Source organism: Fusarium proliferatum (genome assembly GCF_900067095.1).
Source record: "Fusarium proliferatum ET1 genome assembly, contig: FPRO_scaffold005, whole genome shotgun sequence".
NCBI lineage: Eukaryota > Fungi > Ascomycota > Sordariomycetes > Hypocreales > Nectriaceae > Fusarium > Fusarium proliferatum.
The window spans coordinates 1,026,644-1,043,983 of NW_022194794.1; the positions used below are offsets into that span (position 1 = coordinate 1,026,644).

Genomic DNA, 17,340 nt, shown 5'->3' on the forward strand with positions numbered 1-17,340 from the left:
GCCACGAGGCAGAGTCTCCAGGTGTTCTGGGGCCAAGACGACCAATTAGCAAGGGCGCCATGGTGCGGCTGAGATGTGATTAGCAGGATCTCTCTGAATTGCACGCAGAAATTTGGTGGTCAACGTCCGTCGCCTCTTAGACGCAGAGTCGCAACGGGACGGACGCTGGAGGCAGACCAGGGGTGCCCTGCAACTGGGGACGATTCACGAAAGAGGAGTGGAGGAAAAAGCCACTCGGGTTGAGATGTCCTCTGAGCTAGCCCAGATAAAGTCGACAAGGCTTTGCAAGGGCTTCAGGTGGCCCCAGCAAAAGGACCCCAGCTCGTCCACCCAAGGACGTTGAATGTCAGGACGATGAGAGTCTGGGAGAGATTGCGATGCCGTTTTCCGCTCGTATTGTCTGGGCAGACGTAAACAATGTGTTGAATCCATAGGCTTGGCAAAATCAAGGGTATCAATTTGCTAATGCTGTGTCTCCTCGCAGAAACAGAGAAGTGTAAGGGGCCCGCATCGCACAGCATCTTTTGGCGTTTTTGTGAGCACATTGTTGGATGTAGAGCCTGAAGGGTGTACGCCCCTGCCGGTGGGCAGATTATGGCTGCATAATTAGCATCAAATATCGATGAGTACGAACTACTACTCAGTGGCTTGATCCGAGGAGAGCATTCCAAGGTCAGCCTTGATCCAGATTCAAAGCTTCCTTCAGCTTTCATACCAGCCTATGTCATAGATCCAGCAAAGAAATTCCTCGGCCTGAAAGCTGGTATGGATAGACATGACCTAGTAAATCGCTCAGCCCTGTTTGTGATGCAAGGCACTAACTACCTACCTTATGTATGTATTTAACCATTTAGTCATAACGGGAAGTTTATTTTAAAGCTCATTTTGTTGCTGACCACTAACAAGGAGGTAGTATGGATACTCGGAGCTCATTTTTAGAGCAGAGGTGGTTGCTTGCAGCATATCACTCACTCTCAATTCAATCTATTGAAGCCTAATCGGAGTTGTCGGCATCTCAGTCCTCCATATCGTTTGAACGTCTGCAAGTTGGGATGAGAACAGACAGACAGCGGCTTTCATCCCAGCGTGTGTAGTAGCGCATCCTTCAAAACGCCCGACCAAGCGGAAACAAAGTCAGCCTAGCGAAAGAGACAGGACCGTCGATAGTGGGCCAGAAATGTCTCGGCAACATGGGGCGATTGGGGCTGGGGTTCATTTTAAATGTGAGGGGTCCAGTTGTCGAGGGCCACGAGACACGAGGGACCTTGATTGAAGAAGAAATGAATTTCCGTGACTGGAGAAAACTCGCTGTCTTTGTTAGCGGTGAGTTCAACGTTTCGTTTCTTGCTCGCCCAGGTTACTCAGTTGAGCTTGGGTCAACGCATCCATGTCACTCTGTCTGGGCTTGGGCTTGAGTGCATACATACATGATCTCTACAGCCGTGATTCTAGACTTGGCCGACACAACGGCAAAGTGCTATCCATTTAATGGTGTCTGTGAGATTGTGTCATTGGCAACCATTTGATCTCGTATCATTAGGCCGTTGGCTCCAAATATTAGGGATGAATGGTCAGCCCTTTGTTTGTTGGACATTCAGCTGGTAATCAAGCATGTTGATTAGCTTCGATCAAGATCTGGTAGGTAATTTATCGCTGACTTTAATTTATCTGATCCCTCAGAGCTTCCGAACCAACAGTCTAAGCACATGCCTTCAGAACAGAAACCAACAATCTAGGGGGTACACACGGATATAAGTCCTGGGTACGCGCTGCTACTACGGAGTATGAAACTTTGACATCTGCAATATGTGAATCACTATATATTATATAGATCGTATTATTATTCTAGACGAGATAATGTCATATAACCCTTAGTGGGATCTTATAGTCAGAGAGCGCACAGCAGTCGGAATTCGACAAGTTTGCTGCTCTCCTGTGCGACAAATATTCAGGGGTTGATGAGCTGTTACCGTAACTACGGATACCTGCCTGTCTCTTCAATCTGGTCAGTTTGTATGTACGTATTCCGCTCACGATAGACTTTGCTGTGGGTTGAAAGACCCGAGAAGTTTCTCCTTAATGTCGCTATAACAAAACACAATCTCGCTCAGTTATCTGCTCTATTTCTTATAAACGTCGTGAACCCCTCCAATTGGAGGTATGGAGCTCGCTGTTATTTACTAGCACGCCTAATGCGGTAATGTCCAAAACACAACAGCGTCATAAGCTTCAACCACGTGACCCCAACGCGTTACTCCAGACGCGATCTGGTCCCTGAACAAGGGGGCAAAGACGTCACCTACCGACATCCACATCTCGATCACAAAAAGGTTCAAGCCCAAGCACAAGCCTTACTTAGATTTGGAGGACCTGCAATTGGAGCTATTCCAAAGGCGACCAAAGGGGCCAGTTGGCTCTGACTTTACCTCGTCTTTGCCCCATACCGTAACTTATTTACCTCCACTGCCGTGATCAACCCCGCTACGCTACTCTTTGTTTCATACCATTTCGTCTTATCGATATTCCTCATCCGTCGCCTTCAGCCTCATGGCTTCGCCAAACCGCCCATCGCTGTCGGTTCGGCGGCAGTCTTCTGCACGGAATCTCAGACAGCCCGAACATGACGACTTGACGCAGTCCCTGAATCAACTCTCTATCTCTACTTCGCCCGGCCGAGCTCCGTCCCGCCTCTCCTCTGAGCCAGCCTCTCCCTTCCGTCCATCGGGTCGTCGCACGTCGCAGTCGTCTGCACCAAATGCTCGGGCTCTGTCCCGTAGCCCGTCCCGGAGCCGTGAAGCGTCTCGGGACACACCTACACTACTACGAAAGGCGTCTATGAACTCGTTGCGCTCCTCTAACGGTATCGGGCCAGGTTCGACTCCTTCGAGACGTTCCAGCGTGGTGCATCACATATCACCAACTCAGGCCAAATCGCCTCTATCGTCTACTCCTCCTGTGCTGGAGAAACCTCGACCAACTGCGATTTCCATTGCACATGATAATCTGAGCGACGAGCTGCAGGCGCATCATGGCGCGAAATCCACTCGCCCAACCCAGATGATCGTAGTGCTAAACGATGCTGTCTATGGACATCGCTTCTCACGACCCCGAACTTCTCGTGCCGCTCTCAGTACTATCGTCGAACGCCCGGAACGAATAAAGGCAGCTGTGCTGGGTATATCTGCAGCGTATGTCCGCTTGGGTGGAAGACATTCTGAGGGTGAATATCCACTTCACCCAAAGAGAGAGGCTGAGGACATTCATGGCATTCCATTCCGGATACAGAAGACAGAACGTAGACTCTCTCTTCTGTCACCAGCTGTAGTAAATGTGCATGGGACAAAATGGATGGAAGAGCTCAAAATGATGTGCGATGCAGCCGAATCGAAGCTTGCAATGGGGGGGAAGGAGCTGCAGAGACCACAGATGAACAGAGGGGCTGAGAAAGCTGACAAGTTCCACGAAGGTGATCTCTACCTTTGCTCAGAGTCTCTGAACGCCATGGAGGGTGCTCTGGGAGCTGTTTGCGAAGCCATCGACACTGTTTTTGGTCCCGGACCTCAGCGGGCCTTTGTTGGCGTGCGACCTCCAGGTCATCATTGTTCCGCCTCCTATCCTTCGGGCTTCTGTTGGGTCAATAATGTCCACGTTGGTATCATGCATGCAGCTCTGAACCATGGGCTCACGCATGCGGCTATCATTGACTTTGATCTTCACCATGGTGATGGCTCTCAAGCCATTACATGGCAGCACAACTCTCGAGGAAACAACGCTGCCAAGAATGCGGCAGCATGGAAGAAGTCTTCGATTGGCTATTTCAGCTTGCACGACATCAACTCGTATCCGTGTGAAATGGGCGATGAAGAAAAGGTTAGAAGCGCCAGTATCTGTATCGACAATGCACACGGGCAGACAGTTTGGAATGTCCATCTGGAGCCATGGAAGTCCGAGGAAGAATTCTGGAAACTCTACGAGACCAGGTATATTGTGCTCTTGGACAAGGTTAGAAACTACCTCAGGAACCAGGCAGAGCGATTGAGAGAATCAAACTTGCCCCCAAAGGCTGCCATATTCTTCTCTGCTGGCTTTGATGCCAGTGAATGGGAGAGCGCAGGAATGCAGCGTCACAAGGTCAACGTGCCGACAGAATTTTATGCCCGTATTGCCCAGGATGTCGTCAAATTGGCAGCTGAAGAAGGACTTCACGTTGAAGGTCGAGTAATCAGCGTGCTAGAAGGCGGCTATAGCGATCGAGCTTTGTGCTCTGGTATCTTAAGCCATCTTAGTGGACTTGCTGGAGATCAGACTTACGCTCAAGAGCCAGACAATGTTGGCCGACTTGGTGTCGAAATGGGACAGAAGATTGGATCCCTCTCCGGAGAAATGTCGTACAGCTTCGAGCAAAAGCCGTCATTGGACTCTGTTCATGCTTACGACCCATCATGGTGGTCGCCATCCCATTTGGATGAGCTCGAGGCTTTGATGGAGGTTCCAAATGGTCCAGCTAAGAAGCCGCAGAGCGCTACCCTCCCAACCTACTTCTCACCAACACAGGCATCAACGGCTAAGGTCTCAGATCCCATCAAGATGCGACGTAGTTTGTCCAACTTGGGTGCGTCTATGACCAGGCCTCCATCGCCACCTCCGCCAGAAGTTCCTTGGGCCATTGCAGCCCATGAGCTCAGCAAGCTCCTGATTCCTTTTACTCGTCAAACCGATAGCTGTAAGCCTGAGGAACTGAATGCAGAGGCAAGCAAGGCGAGACGAGATCGCCAATCAATAATCATGGGCATTGATCCCAACCCTCCTGCTGCCTCTTCTTCGCGTCCAACCTCGCGAATGTCTCTCCGTGAGAGGAGAGCCAAGGCAGCGCCCCCTCCCGAGTCTACCACTGAAAAGGCGCCGACAAGCCGTAGAAGAACAATGGGTGCTGCTCCCATCTCTTCGGACAAGGTTAGTTATAAACTGTCATGTGATGAAGCAAGGCTAACTTCTCCAAAGGCGGCTGCGCGCGGTGTTCCCTCGAGAACAAACAGTGGTGAACCGGCAGTGAGGAGGACCAGTCGCCGTCTTAGTGAGATCCCGGCATCCCTCACAAGAGATGTATCACCAGGCGAAGCAGATCGGCCTGAGGTGGTGGAACACGCTCGTACAGTGCCCAACTCACCCATGACTACGAAATCCGTTGCCAGCGCCAATCCTCCAGTCAAGAAAGCAAGGACTTCTACTGCCCCTCGCAAGGAACCTGCACCAAGAGCACCTCGGGGTACCAAGAAAGCTACTACCACCGCTGGCCCTTCGCGACCTACCACAGCTGCACAGAAAGCCAAGTCGCCAGCCAAGGCTTCGAAGAAGGACGGTGCATCTAGCACGGGTGGCGATGATATTGACAGTATCACCTCTGGTATGAAGAAGATTCGTATCAACCTGATCACCCAGTCTCAGAAGGAAGCCAAAGAGCGAGCTCGCCTTGAAGCTGAGAAGGCCAAGGGCAAAGAATCCTCTATCACATACAAGCCTGCCGCAGCATCTTCGAGTACTGAACACTCATCACCAGCCACTAACCACGATCAAACCTCCGTCAGTGCTTCCGTTGAGACGCAAGATATCTCTCCTACTCAACCTGCACCGGGCAATGCCCGCATCCCTTCACCACCTACCACTGCCTCGTCGAGCAGAATTATGTCTCCCTCACAGGAGCAACCCGCTTTTGAATCCTCTGCGCAAGTCACTCAGCTGATGTCTCCTCCCCTGAGTTCTCCTGCCATCCCCTCTGTTTCCGTACACCCTAGCACGGATGCAGATGATATCTTTGTTCCTTACCAACCCGAAGGCCCTGCTCCTGAGCCCGTTGCTCAGAGCGAGCCTTTGAAGTGGCTTCCACCTAACGTACCAACACCATCTGAGCAAACGCCTGCCGCGACACCTAGCCCGGCCAAGAAGAGCAATCTTTTCCAATACACTTCCGGTATCCCATTTGCCCCTCGCCCGGGACAGGGACCAAGTGAGCCCAAAGCCGCGGAGCAGGGTGTTCAGCCAGAGCCAACCCGGCCAAATCCTGTCGAGGAAATTCCCGAGACGCCTCAGCATTAAAGACGACGCTACTTCTGTTGGACATTTGTTCTTCTAGTGTATGGCGAGTGCTATTAGATCTTTCACATCACTTGCTTTGGGGAGTAGGATACAAGAGGATACCCGAGTTTTGTTGCCATTGTGTTTCTTTTTCTATCAGAGCTTTACAACATATCCTTCTCATGTCTGGATGCAGTCTTCTTCTTCGCGATACCCTATTCCTCTCCCTTCTGGATCGGACCTCTTCTTGTCTTGCTCTATAGTTCTAGCCCTGTTTAATCTATGACTTTATGGCTTTCTATTATAACCCAATAGCCCGACCATATGTGTCTTTTATGGGAAATGCTCCCGGAACGCACTCAGAGGAACACTGACTTCCTCAACAGTAGCTCTCATTGTTCCATCCACGCCAGAGTTAGGTGTCCTCTTGAGACACCAGACCTCCTTGACGCCCAGACTCTCGAGATAAGTGACTGTTCGGGCATAGTTGGTGGCTACCTGTGCAATGCCGTGACTGTCATCGCAGAAAGTGAACTTGCCTCCCAACTTAATCCATTCCTGTGACTAGTTAGCTTTTACTCGGGTATATCCCACATAATGAGATGGTGCTGCCAACTTACCTCGGCAATTATCCTACCAGGATAAGGTTCAGCGAGTCCCTTTCTCAGTCCCGCGCTGTTAACCTCAAGCCATCCATCCTGCTCCCTCGCAAGAGCCAGATTTCGCAGAATGCGGTCCCAAACGCCCTTCCACTGCCGAACATCCCGGGCTGGATCTTCACTCATCAACCGCACGAGATCAAAGTGTCCTACAACGCGCGGGCGCAACTCCTTGAGCATGTCGTACTGAAGATCGTAGTAATCCTCATAGAGCGACTCTTCAGTCTTGCGACTGCTTGCTTCACGAGCTGTGGCAAACATCTCCTTGTTGTAGTCAATGGGAGTGCTGTGGACGTAATGCACCGAGCCGATGAAGTAATCAACAATGGGATGCTCAGCGAGTTTGCGAACGTGTGCCGCGCAGTTTGGGCGGATGAACTCAGCCTCGAAGCCAATGAGAATGTGAATCTGTGAGGCATACTCGCGCTGAAGACGCTGAGCTTCCACGAGATATGCTTCATGACGAGGAGGGAGAGCTTCTAGAGCAGCTTGAGGGTTATCGAGCTGTGATATGTCAGACACTGTATGACTGATAAGCTACATGATGGCACGAACCTCTTCGGGATAGAGATCGCGTAGATCATAGCGAGGCATGTGCTCTGTGAAGCCAATGGTCTTGTAACCAACGGAGATGGCATGTTTGACGATATCTTCGAGTTGGTCTTTGGCATGGCCAGGGCAGAACTCGCCAGAATGTGAGTGTAATGTAAACGCCATGATATGTTGAGTTACGTATTAAATTGCGATATGAAGATGAAAAGAAAGAGGTAGACAGAGGAAAACAAACACGAATCTCAAGGTCACAGAATACTTCTTAAGCTGAGATTAGCATCGTCAAGGAGTTACTATGTAAACGAGTGTTAAAGAAAAGACTCATCAATTTCAAGACGCTTCAAACTTGCTTTGATAAATCCATGGCTGAAGCTGGGGCTGGGCAGATTCTCCACAATTCCCCAGTTTCTGGTTACTCAAATAGGCTTATTTTTCAACACATGCACGAATACTCCATCACTACTTGCCAAGACGTTTCCGAGCCTTGCTTGACCTCGTATATTCACAACATGACAAGTCCATGTACAGTACAGCACAGTATAATTGCAGTGTAACTTAGTACCTAGATATACCAACAAGTTCATAATTCCCAACCAATCGCTTCCTCCCAACACCATGCATTCCGAAATCCACCAAGACTACCTATAGTATAATTCAAGATCCATGCCGAGGGTATCACTTTCACGACTTTTCATATGTCGCAACATCCCCGTAAGAGTATACCCCAGGCGCCATACTGATGTATCGCCCAGGAACCAACCCCGCGCTCGTATCAGCACTTGTTTGCGAGACCATTGGTGGTCTCGCTGCTTTTCCTTCGTCCTGCACGATCCCGATACCGTAGCTTCGGGTTCCCGCGGCCCCCTTACTCCATCCAAGATGGAACGTCCTTCGACGAAGGCATCGCGCTAAATCGTCATCTTCCATCCATTCTGCTCCGTCTGGTAAGCGCCACCACAATGTTGAGTCTGCAAGAAGACTTGCTTGAGCGGCAATACTACCAGGGCTCTTGCTCAGAGTCCCACGAGATGCCGTACGGAGCGAAAGGAGTCCGAATGCGAGCGTAAAGCCTAGTAACCCGATGAGGACGAAGCTTTGCACACTTCCCTGCATCAGACGCGGGAGAACGTAGTCAACCGAGGCTGGAATATCGGTTGGAGAATCATCACGAGCACGGAGCTTAGATGACAAGGGCCGTCGTATCAAGTCACTATTGATGGCCTGTGCAGCGAGGATCCCATGCAGTTGGCGGATCGCTTGCGAAACTGAATTCTGTCTCTCGGGCATCGCAATACGCTCCAGAGTTGTCTGTAATCTTGAGAGCACCAAAGTACGAAAGAATGCATCGAGTCCGTTCATGGTTTTGTTATCAGCACCAACGCTACCGAGCGCTTCATAAACACTTGTGATATCCGCCGTCACACCCGAAGGCGCCTCACTCGATGCATTCACAATCGGAATGGCATTGGAGTTGATGGACAGGTCCTCAGTGCGGAATGTTGTCAAGACATCAACCTCAACAACCGATTGATTGCACATCATGACAGAGATCATACCGTCATCTGAACAGCTACCCCAAATATACTTGAGTGAGTATTTGGAAGAGAGTTGTGAGCATGAAGATGCAACAAGTGCAGTTCGAGATTGATCAGATCCGCAGATGGGTTGCTTCGTGGATCCTCCCAATGGTACACATTGCCAACCCACACCCTCACCTCCATAAAGAGATATCATCTCACAGGTGAGCTTGCCCCTTAGACTTGGGACCTTGGCCACAAGCTCCGTGTTTGGAAGTGGCCACTCGCTTGGGTGATCGACAAGCGAAACCGCTGGAAGAGCGACATCCTCCCATGTCCATCTCGGGTATTTGGGAGTTTCCCTTAGGAGCACATTCTCAATTGTATCGCTATCGATGGCAGTGCTCAGTGATTTCGTTGTCGATACAAACTGCGACTCTGGTCGAAGCTCAAGGTTGGCGCTTTGTGCCATCTGAGAAACAGCAAACAGTCCCGCAGTAAAGATTGGCATCAACCAGCCAAGCATCGAGGTGCACTTGGCAAGGAAAACGGCCCAATCTTGGTTCTTCATGGCCTTTCCAGCTGTATGCAGACCAAACTCGTTCATGTACGTCAGCCCCAACGACTCCTGAAATCGGCATTTCGAGTTGGTGAGCTTCAAGAACGGGGCCAGGCGTCGGTTATCAATATCGATTCGGCTCCAGAAGACAGCAAGAGCTGCAAAAATTATGGTTGGTAGACAGGTCCAAACGACGAATATACTATCATCGACCTCTAGGCCATTTTCATTACCTTTCAAGTTATAAATGACACAGATTCCAACAATCAACGCAACTGAAGTAGCAATACTGATGAGCTTGGTTCGGGTGACTTGTGTCCATGGCTGATATGTACCCGTGGCCTCCTCAGGTCGGTTGGAAGGGTTCATGCCGAGGGCACCACTTCCTCCACCATGTTGTCTCAGCTGAAACATTTCCTCGGGTCGACGCCCGGGTTGTGTGAGTTCTGTCGTATACCATGAGCCTGCCAACCTACCAGCAACAGCATTCATATCTGCATGACCAGTCCCGGATAGTCGTGAGAGAAACTGCTGGCTACTTGTGAGAAGCGCCGCAGTTCCGGCGGGAGAAGTAGGGTCTCTAGGCGCAATACCTCGAGGCGATGGTGCATGATACAGCATAGGAAGAAGTACACCAGAGATGATGAGGAATACGCCAACCATAGCATGAAGGATGCCAAGCCTGGCTCGGAGTCTGGTAGTGCTGTCGACATAAATTTCGGCGTGAAAGACGGCAGTAGAAAGAACGATCTGAGCACGCAGGAGAATCTTGATCACGATAGATGCAACGACGAGATGGTGGCGGTTTCGGAATGCTTTAGTTAATGCTTGAAGGCTCCCAAGGCTAGGATAGTCGAGCAGAATAGTTCGGTGAGCTTGCTTGCGGCGAGTTTCGTCAACAGTCGTTGGTCGGCGATCGAGAACAATCCATGGCATATAAAGCAATGCTTGAGCTTCGACTCGTGCCCATAGGATGGCCATGATAGAAACAACTTGGTATACGTGAGCACTTAGACGGATGAAGATCCCAACCACACAGAGTAAGGACCCTGACGATCACTCACCAACAACGGGTCCAAAAGTCCACAGACCCTTGAGGCTGCTGTCAACTTCATTATTGGAAAGCCACCACATCACTACCTCGCCAATTACAGCCAGCATTATGGACGCGCCAATGAATATGCTGATTACTCTTCGTCGCAACCACCAAGGTCTCCAGCCATTGTTGAGGGGGACCTCTGTAGCATCGAGATTATCGGTTCCACGGCTTGCATCGCCCCACGATCCAGGTGTATGAGGCGGCGTGTCAAAGTAAGGTGTCTCGAGAACTGTTTCCATCATATTCGATGCCTTAGTCGATAGTCGAGGGTCCGTGGCAGCTGTTGCGCCAGACATGCGCGGCGAGCTGAAGCCATCGCTGGTAGGAGAATTAGGGAATTGCCCCCTCTGTAATGGACCTGGACTCGGCGGGTAGAATGGACTGAGAGGAAAGCCAGGGCTCGAGGGACTGTTGAGAGATTGGAAACTGGCCGGACTGCGCGGACTTGAAGGGCTCCTTGGACCAGGTGATACCCTTGCGATGGGTGGGGAGAGAAGAGGTTGAGGAATTAGACGGGCTGTAGAGTTGGTAGGCTGTGAGGAAGGATGTCGGATATAACTAAGGCCTGATGATGATGCTGTATATCTAGAGTCGTCGTAGGGACCAACAACGATCTTGTCGTGATCGGCGTCAGATGGTGGCATACCCATGGAATTCCATGGTACAGCCATATTTTGTCACTGCAGTGACTGAAGACCTATTAAGAGAAGGGGAGAGTCAGAGAGGCTAAGTTAGGCGAGAAGCCTCAAGACATGATCCATATGGGGAACCTCAAGATGTGAGGTTAATCAGTGATTAGTAGTAGTTGGTGATGATTAACTGTAGAGCCGAACAACAGTATGCAACGAGCGTGAGTAGATAGTAATCGAGAGAACCTAAGGTAGGGAAGGTACATTAGGTAAGGTTCTAAGGTAATGGACAAGGTAAGAAAGGAAGGAATTAGGAATACATCAAGATATCAGAGGAAAGGAAAGAGCAAACGTCAGTCAGTCACTCTAAATCGGCTCGTTGTTGCCGCGCCACGCCACTCTAGATCCTTTCGACCTACAAATACTACTAGGTAGGTAGGTACTCTCCCCTCATAAAGTCACAGTCGCAGTCACAACCTTCACGCCAACAAATAATGCATTTACATATTCAACTTAGGCGTCGCATTCTGGTGCTATATTGGGTCGATAGTCTCCAAATCCTCGTCCATAAACTGCTCTCAACCCCTGAAAAGTGCCCCTCACCTCCACCATCTGTGTGCAAGAGCTTACATGCCATCCGCAAGAGGAGCAGTGCAATGCGACTCTAGCAGGATAGAACCAAACTAGTACTAGACAAGCTGACGCTCACTGATAGCCTGATCTGATCTGATCGTTCTCTTCAGTTCAGTCCAGCTCGGCATCTTCATCGTCAACTGAATCAACCGTCCAAGGCTTACGCCATCAAACTTTTGGTCCACCGTTATAACCGCGTCGTTACCTGATCTAACTACGGTACCTGCAGACTCGCTGAGCTAGCATCGTGAAAGTAAATCATCCATCGAAACCTAGACTGGTCTGGTTTCTCCTCTTCTTATTTTAGCTCAATGCCCCCCAGGCTCATAGAGGAGAAGCCGGAGTAGCCAAGCTTCGCTTCTTGTCTAGAACTCTTAGATGCAACTGTCTCCGGCGCTTGGCTTTGTCTTAACTCCAAGAGTCCAATCTAACTATGTTATCTTTTTCTCCCACTTACCTTTCTTTTGCCATTAATAACTTTTTCGATAGTTTACGACGCCACGCGTCAAAATCTTCAAAACGACCCCTGAACTCCGGATGAACGCAATAGGTTGCTAGTATTCATCAAGTTAGCAAAAGGAGACGAGAGGAACAAGAGGGAGCAAAAATCTCCGTAGTCTGTCTACGCAAGGTCAAGAAGCAGCCAGGCAGACAAAGGCCCTCGACAGGGAATATTATATATCATGCGAGATGCAAGGTTTGCATATGGTGAGTCTGGACTCATCTTGATAATCAACCTGAATCCAAGAAGAGACAAGACAAGGCAATGCTCCTAAGTCCCAAAACTGAGTATCGAGTCTAACCAACCCCTGTCCATGGCCCCCAGTCCCCGAGCGCCGCACCGTTGGCGCCGTCGCCGTAGCGTGGCCGACCGTCAGGGTTTAATGCAAGGGGAAATTACTCTTTCGACAAGTCAATCGCCACATGCGGGAAGCCCGCTGCAAATGTCTTAGAAGCTCCGTCGAAAGACGCTCATTTACACATGAAAAGTCTATTAGCGATAAAGTTGTACGTCACCAGGTATAGCTCAGCCAAGGATCATTCCATTAGACAGAGATCACGTAAAAATGGCCGTGATCAGCATGCAGACCATCTCGTCCGAGCAATCCGCGCCCAATAGACTCGGCATATCAGCCTTATCTAGACAGCGATGTAACCTCTCAACGCACCAAACCTGGCAAGCTACACGCCAAAGGGGTATCACGAGCATCACGGGTAGTGCCATGGCCTAAATATGCACGCAAGATCATACAGTAGATGATTGTCAGGTTTAATCGAGAGAGCTGAAGCTACTGTAAGACGGGGACAGATTGACTAGTCAATGTTTGGAGATCAATCCGAACAATTGTATGAGACTGGCAAGACAGAGAACATTCACGAGTATTCATTTCTTTCTTTGATTGGATTTCTTTGGTTTCTACCGTTTTGAAAAGTCTGAACAACACCGCCGCTTCCCATCGCTCTCCTCAGAAATGATAAAAAGGCATACAAGTCATGGACCAAACACAACGAAAATAGTCCTGTTATATACAAATTGACATGTATCCTATCATCCAGAACCTGCTCTCATTGTCTACTGTCCCGTCCCGAAACGCCTGTCTAAATAGCCAAGCTTTTCACCTTCTCCCCGTTATTCCTTGCCTCGCCGTCCCTCCTCTTACACATGGACAACTCAATTCCTCCACGACAAGATACAATAAACAATGACAAGAGAAAAGAAAGGTCAAGAGCATTAAAAAAAGATTGGCCAGGTCGCCAGGATGGAGCCGAACGAATAAGTAAAAGGGACGTGGGGGCTCTACCCCTTCGGAGGCGTTAGGCGTGAGGGGGGAATGATGCAGGGCCGGGGCAGCCGACCTGTAAGTCTATAATGAAGAGCAAGGCACATGCCGCATCGTCGTCTCAACATGATGAAGAAAGCGCATGGTGAAAGGAAACATTTCGAGTTGGGATTGCTCATGTTGAGCGATTTCCGTAGTGACTAGCTGATCACCGCGTCGTAGTGGTAGGAGTAGTCATCACAATCCACCTGAAGGGTATCGAAGTGTTTAAAATAAAAAAAAGAGAAAAATGGTGCACTGGTGAAAAGGTATAGTTTTTTTTGGTGTATGGTTTTAGGGCGATCAGCCGTCTGGGTGTGATTTGGATCAGTTCCATCCAAGAGAGTTCTCAGCAGCAACAGGCGCAGAGATATACGCTGTTCGTGCAGAGTTGCCCATGCCGCTGCGCCCACTGCCATGGCTGTCACGGCCGCCAGGACGGACCTGGCCTTGCTCAGCATGTGTTGCGCCATATGCTGAGAAGTCACGGCTCATCAAAGCACCTCCCATAAGAGCAGGGCTGCCGTTACCAGTGTACTGCATCTCAGAAGAACGCTGGCTGCTGCCAATGGAACTAGCACGGCGGTGGCCCAGTTGCTTCTTGCGCTTGTATCGTCGGGCGACCAAGAACATGGCAGCACCGTACATGACACTGAGACCAACGGCACCTACAGCAATACCAGCAGTGGTGGCCTTCTGCTTGGCAGACTTGTCACCCTCGCCACTGTTACCAAAGACATCGCCGTTGTTACTGTTGCCATCATCCGAGTTGCCATTGTCTGTGTTGTTGTCGGTGTCCGAGTCACCAAAGATGTCGATCTTGGTGTTGATGACGGACGTCAGGTTACGGACGATCTCAAGATCATTGTTGTACAATGGGGAGTTGGGGGTAATGAGATCAGCCTGGAGACTGTCGATCATGTTCTCGGGATAATGGATCTTGGCGAGAGCAGTGATGTATCCCCACTGGGACTGTGTGTCAAGAGGGACAATCTTGCTAACGAGAATGCGGTCCTTGGAGAAGCCACCAGCATCAGCAAGACCCTTGGGGAGGTACTTGAAAAGCTGAGCAGCTGCGACGGTGTTGCGAGCCAGGAACTTGTAGTTGAAAGGGAACAAGAAACCCAGCTGGATGGGAACAGAGCCTTCAGGGATAGGCTTGTTGGGGTCGTTAGGAAGGATAACACGGGGAATGTTAGCAGGAAGGCCGGTGGAAGTCGAGGTCTCAGTTGGCTGCGAAGGCGCGGCAGGGATAGAGGTAGGCTCGAAGACAATGGTGGTAGGCAGCCAGTTGTTGGTGTTGGTGAGGGTGGCAGTAGGTCGGATGCTAGTAACAGGAACAGCAGCTGTGGGAACCAGAGTAGTAGGCTCGGGCTCAGGCTTGGTCTCGGTTTCAACAGGAGGTTGCGAAGTGGGCGCGACTGAGGGCTGCTCATCTGTGGGCGCAACGGCAGAGGTCTGCTCGCCTTCAGAAGCAGGAGCGCTTTGAGTCTCAACGCCTGTAGCAGGCTTGGTAGGTTCAGCGGTGGCAGTGCCGTTGGTCTCTGCATCCGTCTCGGTGGCAGGGCTGCCAGTAGGAACAGAGCCAGAAGCTGTGTCAACAGGCTTGGTGGCAGGCTCGGTAGCTGGTTCAGTGGCGGGCTCAGTAGCAGGCGCTGTGGTGTTTCCTGAGGGCTCGTTGGTGGCGCCTCCAGTGGGGATAGCAGTTTGGGTGATGTTTGTTGGCTCCTCAGTGTTGGCACTGGTAGGCTCGGGGGCGCCAGTGGTCTGAGGCTCGCCCGTAACGCTAGGAATAGTCTCAGTTCCTTTGATAGGCTCACTGGTGGGCTCAGGCGTAACATCTATACCAGATGTCACCTCAGGGACAGTTGTGTTAGGAGCATCAGTAGGTGCAACACTGCCAGTTTGGGGAAACTTGGTGTTGGGATCAATGAATGAAGTCAGATCCGGGGAACCGCTTTCGGACTTTTCAGGGGGAGAAACAGTTGTAGGAATCACAGGCGAAACAGTGACAGGGCTTGAGGCCTCAGGAACAGCAGATGTGATGTCAGTAGGAACAGGAAGGATATCAGTAGGATCAGGCAGAATGCTGGTAGGGATGATCTCAGCAGGGCCAGTAGTCTCAGGCTCGGTTGAAGGAGCAGCGGAAACAGTCTGTTCAGAACCATTGGGGGCAGCAGAGGTGGGCTTGCTGTCCACAGGAGCTGAAGATTCCTCAGGAGATGTGGTCTTGACATCAGGCTGGTTGGGCAAGACGGAGCTGAGGAGAGTCTCAACGGGATCCAAAATACCATCCTTGGAAGTCTCACCAGTATTAGGGGCAGCGGTGGTCTCGTCAGCCGGAGGGCTGAAGGTTGGGAGAGTCTGACCATCAGTTTGAGGCTTAGAGGCGTCACGCTGGGGCTCCTTGGTGGGTGTTCCGGTCTCTTCGGGTTCAGAGATAGACTCAGTCTGGTCAGGGGTAGGGTCCTTGGTCTTGTTATCGGCGGGCTCAGCAAGAACCGAAGACAACAAAGTCTCGACAGGATCGAGAAGGCCCTTGGTAGTGGCAGCAGGCTTCTCCACAGCTGGGCTTGTAGTTTCCGGTTCAGCGGGCTTAGCAGTCTCGGTCTCGGCGGGAGCTGGCTGAGTCTCCTTCTCGCTGTCCGTCTTGGCTGGATCAGCCTTCTTGGTCTCGGTGTTGACTGGCTTAGGCTCCGTGGTCTTGGAGTCGGCAGGATCGGCAACAACCGAAGAGACAATGCTTTCAACAGGGTCCAGCAGTCCTTCCTTGGTGGTTGGAACCGCGGCAGGCTTAGTCTCTTCAGGCTCAGTCTTGGGCTTCTCAGTTGTTTCAACTGCTGGCTCCTCGGTCTTGGTCTCAACAGCGGCAGGCTTGGTCTCCTTCTTAGGGTCGGAAGCAACAGGGAGCACGGATGTCAAGATGCTTTCGACCGGGTCGAGAAGGCCCTTGGTAGCACTGGCCTTCTCGGTCTTGGACTCCACTGGTTTCTCGGTCTTGGTTTCAACAACAGCGGGCTCGGTCACGGTCTCAACGGGGACAGGCGCCTCGGTCTTAGTCTCGACAACTGGCTTCTTTTCAGGAGTCTTGACAGATGAAGATTGCTCGACAGCAGGCGCTGTGGTAGCTGCGGGCTTTGTCTCCTCCTTAGGCTTCTCAGTGGCGGCAGGCTTCGTCTCCTCCTTCTTCGGTGCCTCGGTCGAAGGTTCCTTGACCGTAGCAGCTGTCGTCTTGGCGGGCTCAGCGGGCTGGGCCGCTGTCTTTGATGTGACGATACCACTGGGGGCTAAGAGAATGCCAGTATCGGCTTCTGTGGGAGCGTCGGTTGAGGCAGCAGGTTCGGTAGTCTCGAGGAGGGCCTCGCTTGTTGTTGGCTGAATGATGAGAGCAGGTGCGCTGGCACTAGGTCCAGACTTTTTGAAGCCCAGAGGTAGTGTTGGGTCAAAGTTAACGCCATCCTCCTGGCTCGCTTGTTTTCGGCTGTTCTTGTCGATGAGGCTCTTGATGAATGAATCAGCAGGCTCCCGCTTTTCTATCACAGGAGCTGGTTGGTTCTCTGGGGCATTGTTCTCGATTTCTCGCTTGACTTGTCGAGGGATGTACATGCGCGGTCGGTTTGCTTCGACAACAGAGGATGAGGCCAGAGCCAGGGCAACAATGAAGTTCCTTGCGTGCATTGTTGATACTGTTTGGTGGTTGAGACTGAATATTTACAGTGTTGAGGATTGGATTGGGTGGATGATGAGTATGCTGAACCTATTGTCAGATTGAAGCCTTCGGTCTCTATGTCACCAGACTC

The 17,340-nt window shown here is 51.0% G+C and overlaps 4 protein-coding genes across 4 annotated transcripts; 1 reads left to right on the forward strand and 3 right to left on the reverse strand.

Moving 5' to 3' along the window:
* Positions 1 to 2,547: 2,547 nt before the first annotated feature.
* FPRO_10610 (uncharacterized protein) lies at positions 2,548 to 6,093 on the forward strand (the record flags this gene model as incomplete). The annotated part of the gene is made up of 2 exons (XM_031231591.1): positions 2,548 to 4,953; positions 5,002 to 6,093. 2 exons carry the CDS (start codon positions 2,548 to 2,550, stop codon positions 6,091 to 6,093), a joined length of 3,498 nt encoding a protein of 1,165 aa, XP_031081613.1.
* Positions 6,094 to 6,405: 312 nt separating this feature from the next.
* On the reverse strand, positions 6,406 to 7,448 carry FPRO_10611 (uncharacterized protein; the record flags this gene model as incomplete). Its single annotated transcript, XM_031231592.1, has 3 exons — positions 6,406 to 6,630; positions 6,693 to 7,235; positions 7,287 to 7,448. 3 exons carry the CDS (start codon positions 7,446 to 7,448, stop codon positions 6,406 to 6,408), a joined length of 930 nt encoding a protein of 309 aa, XP_031081614.1.
* Positions 7,449 to 7,964: 516 nt separating this feature from the next.
* FPRO_10612 (uncharacterized protein) lies at positions 7,965 to 11,129 on the reverse strand (the record flags this gene model as incomplete). Its single annotated transcript, XM_031231593.1, has 2 exons — positions 7,965 to 10,351; positions 10,424 to 11,129. The coding sequence occupies 2 exons, from the start codon at positions 11,127 to 11,129 to the stop codon at positions 7,965 to 7,967; spliced, it is 3,093 nt and encodes a 1,030-aa protein (XP_031081615.1).
* A 2,738-nt stretch (positions 11,130 to 13,867) lies between these two features.
* FPRO_10613 (uncharacterized protein) lies at positions 13,868 to 17,218 on the reverse strand (the record flags this gene model as incomplete). The annotated part of the gene is made up of 1 exon (XM_031231596.1): positions 13,868 to 17,218. The coding sequence occupies one exon, from the start codon at positions 17,216 to 17,218 to the stop codon at positions 13,868 to 13,870; it is 3,351 nt and encodes a 1,116-aa protein (XP_031081616.1).
* Positions 17,219 to 17,340: the final 122 nt, after the last annotated feature.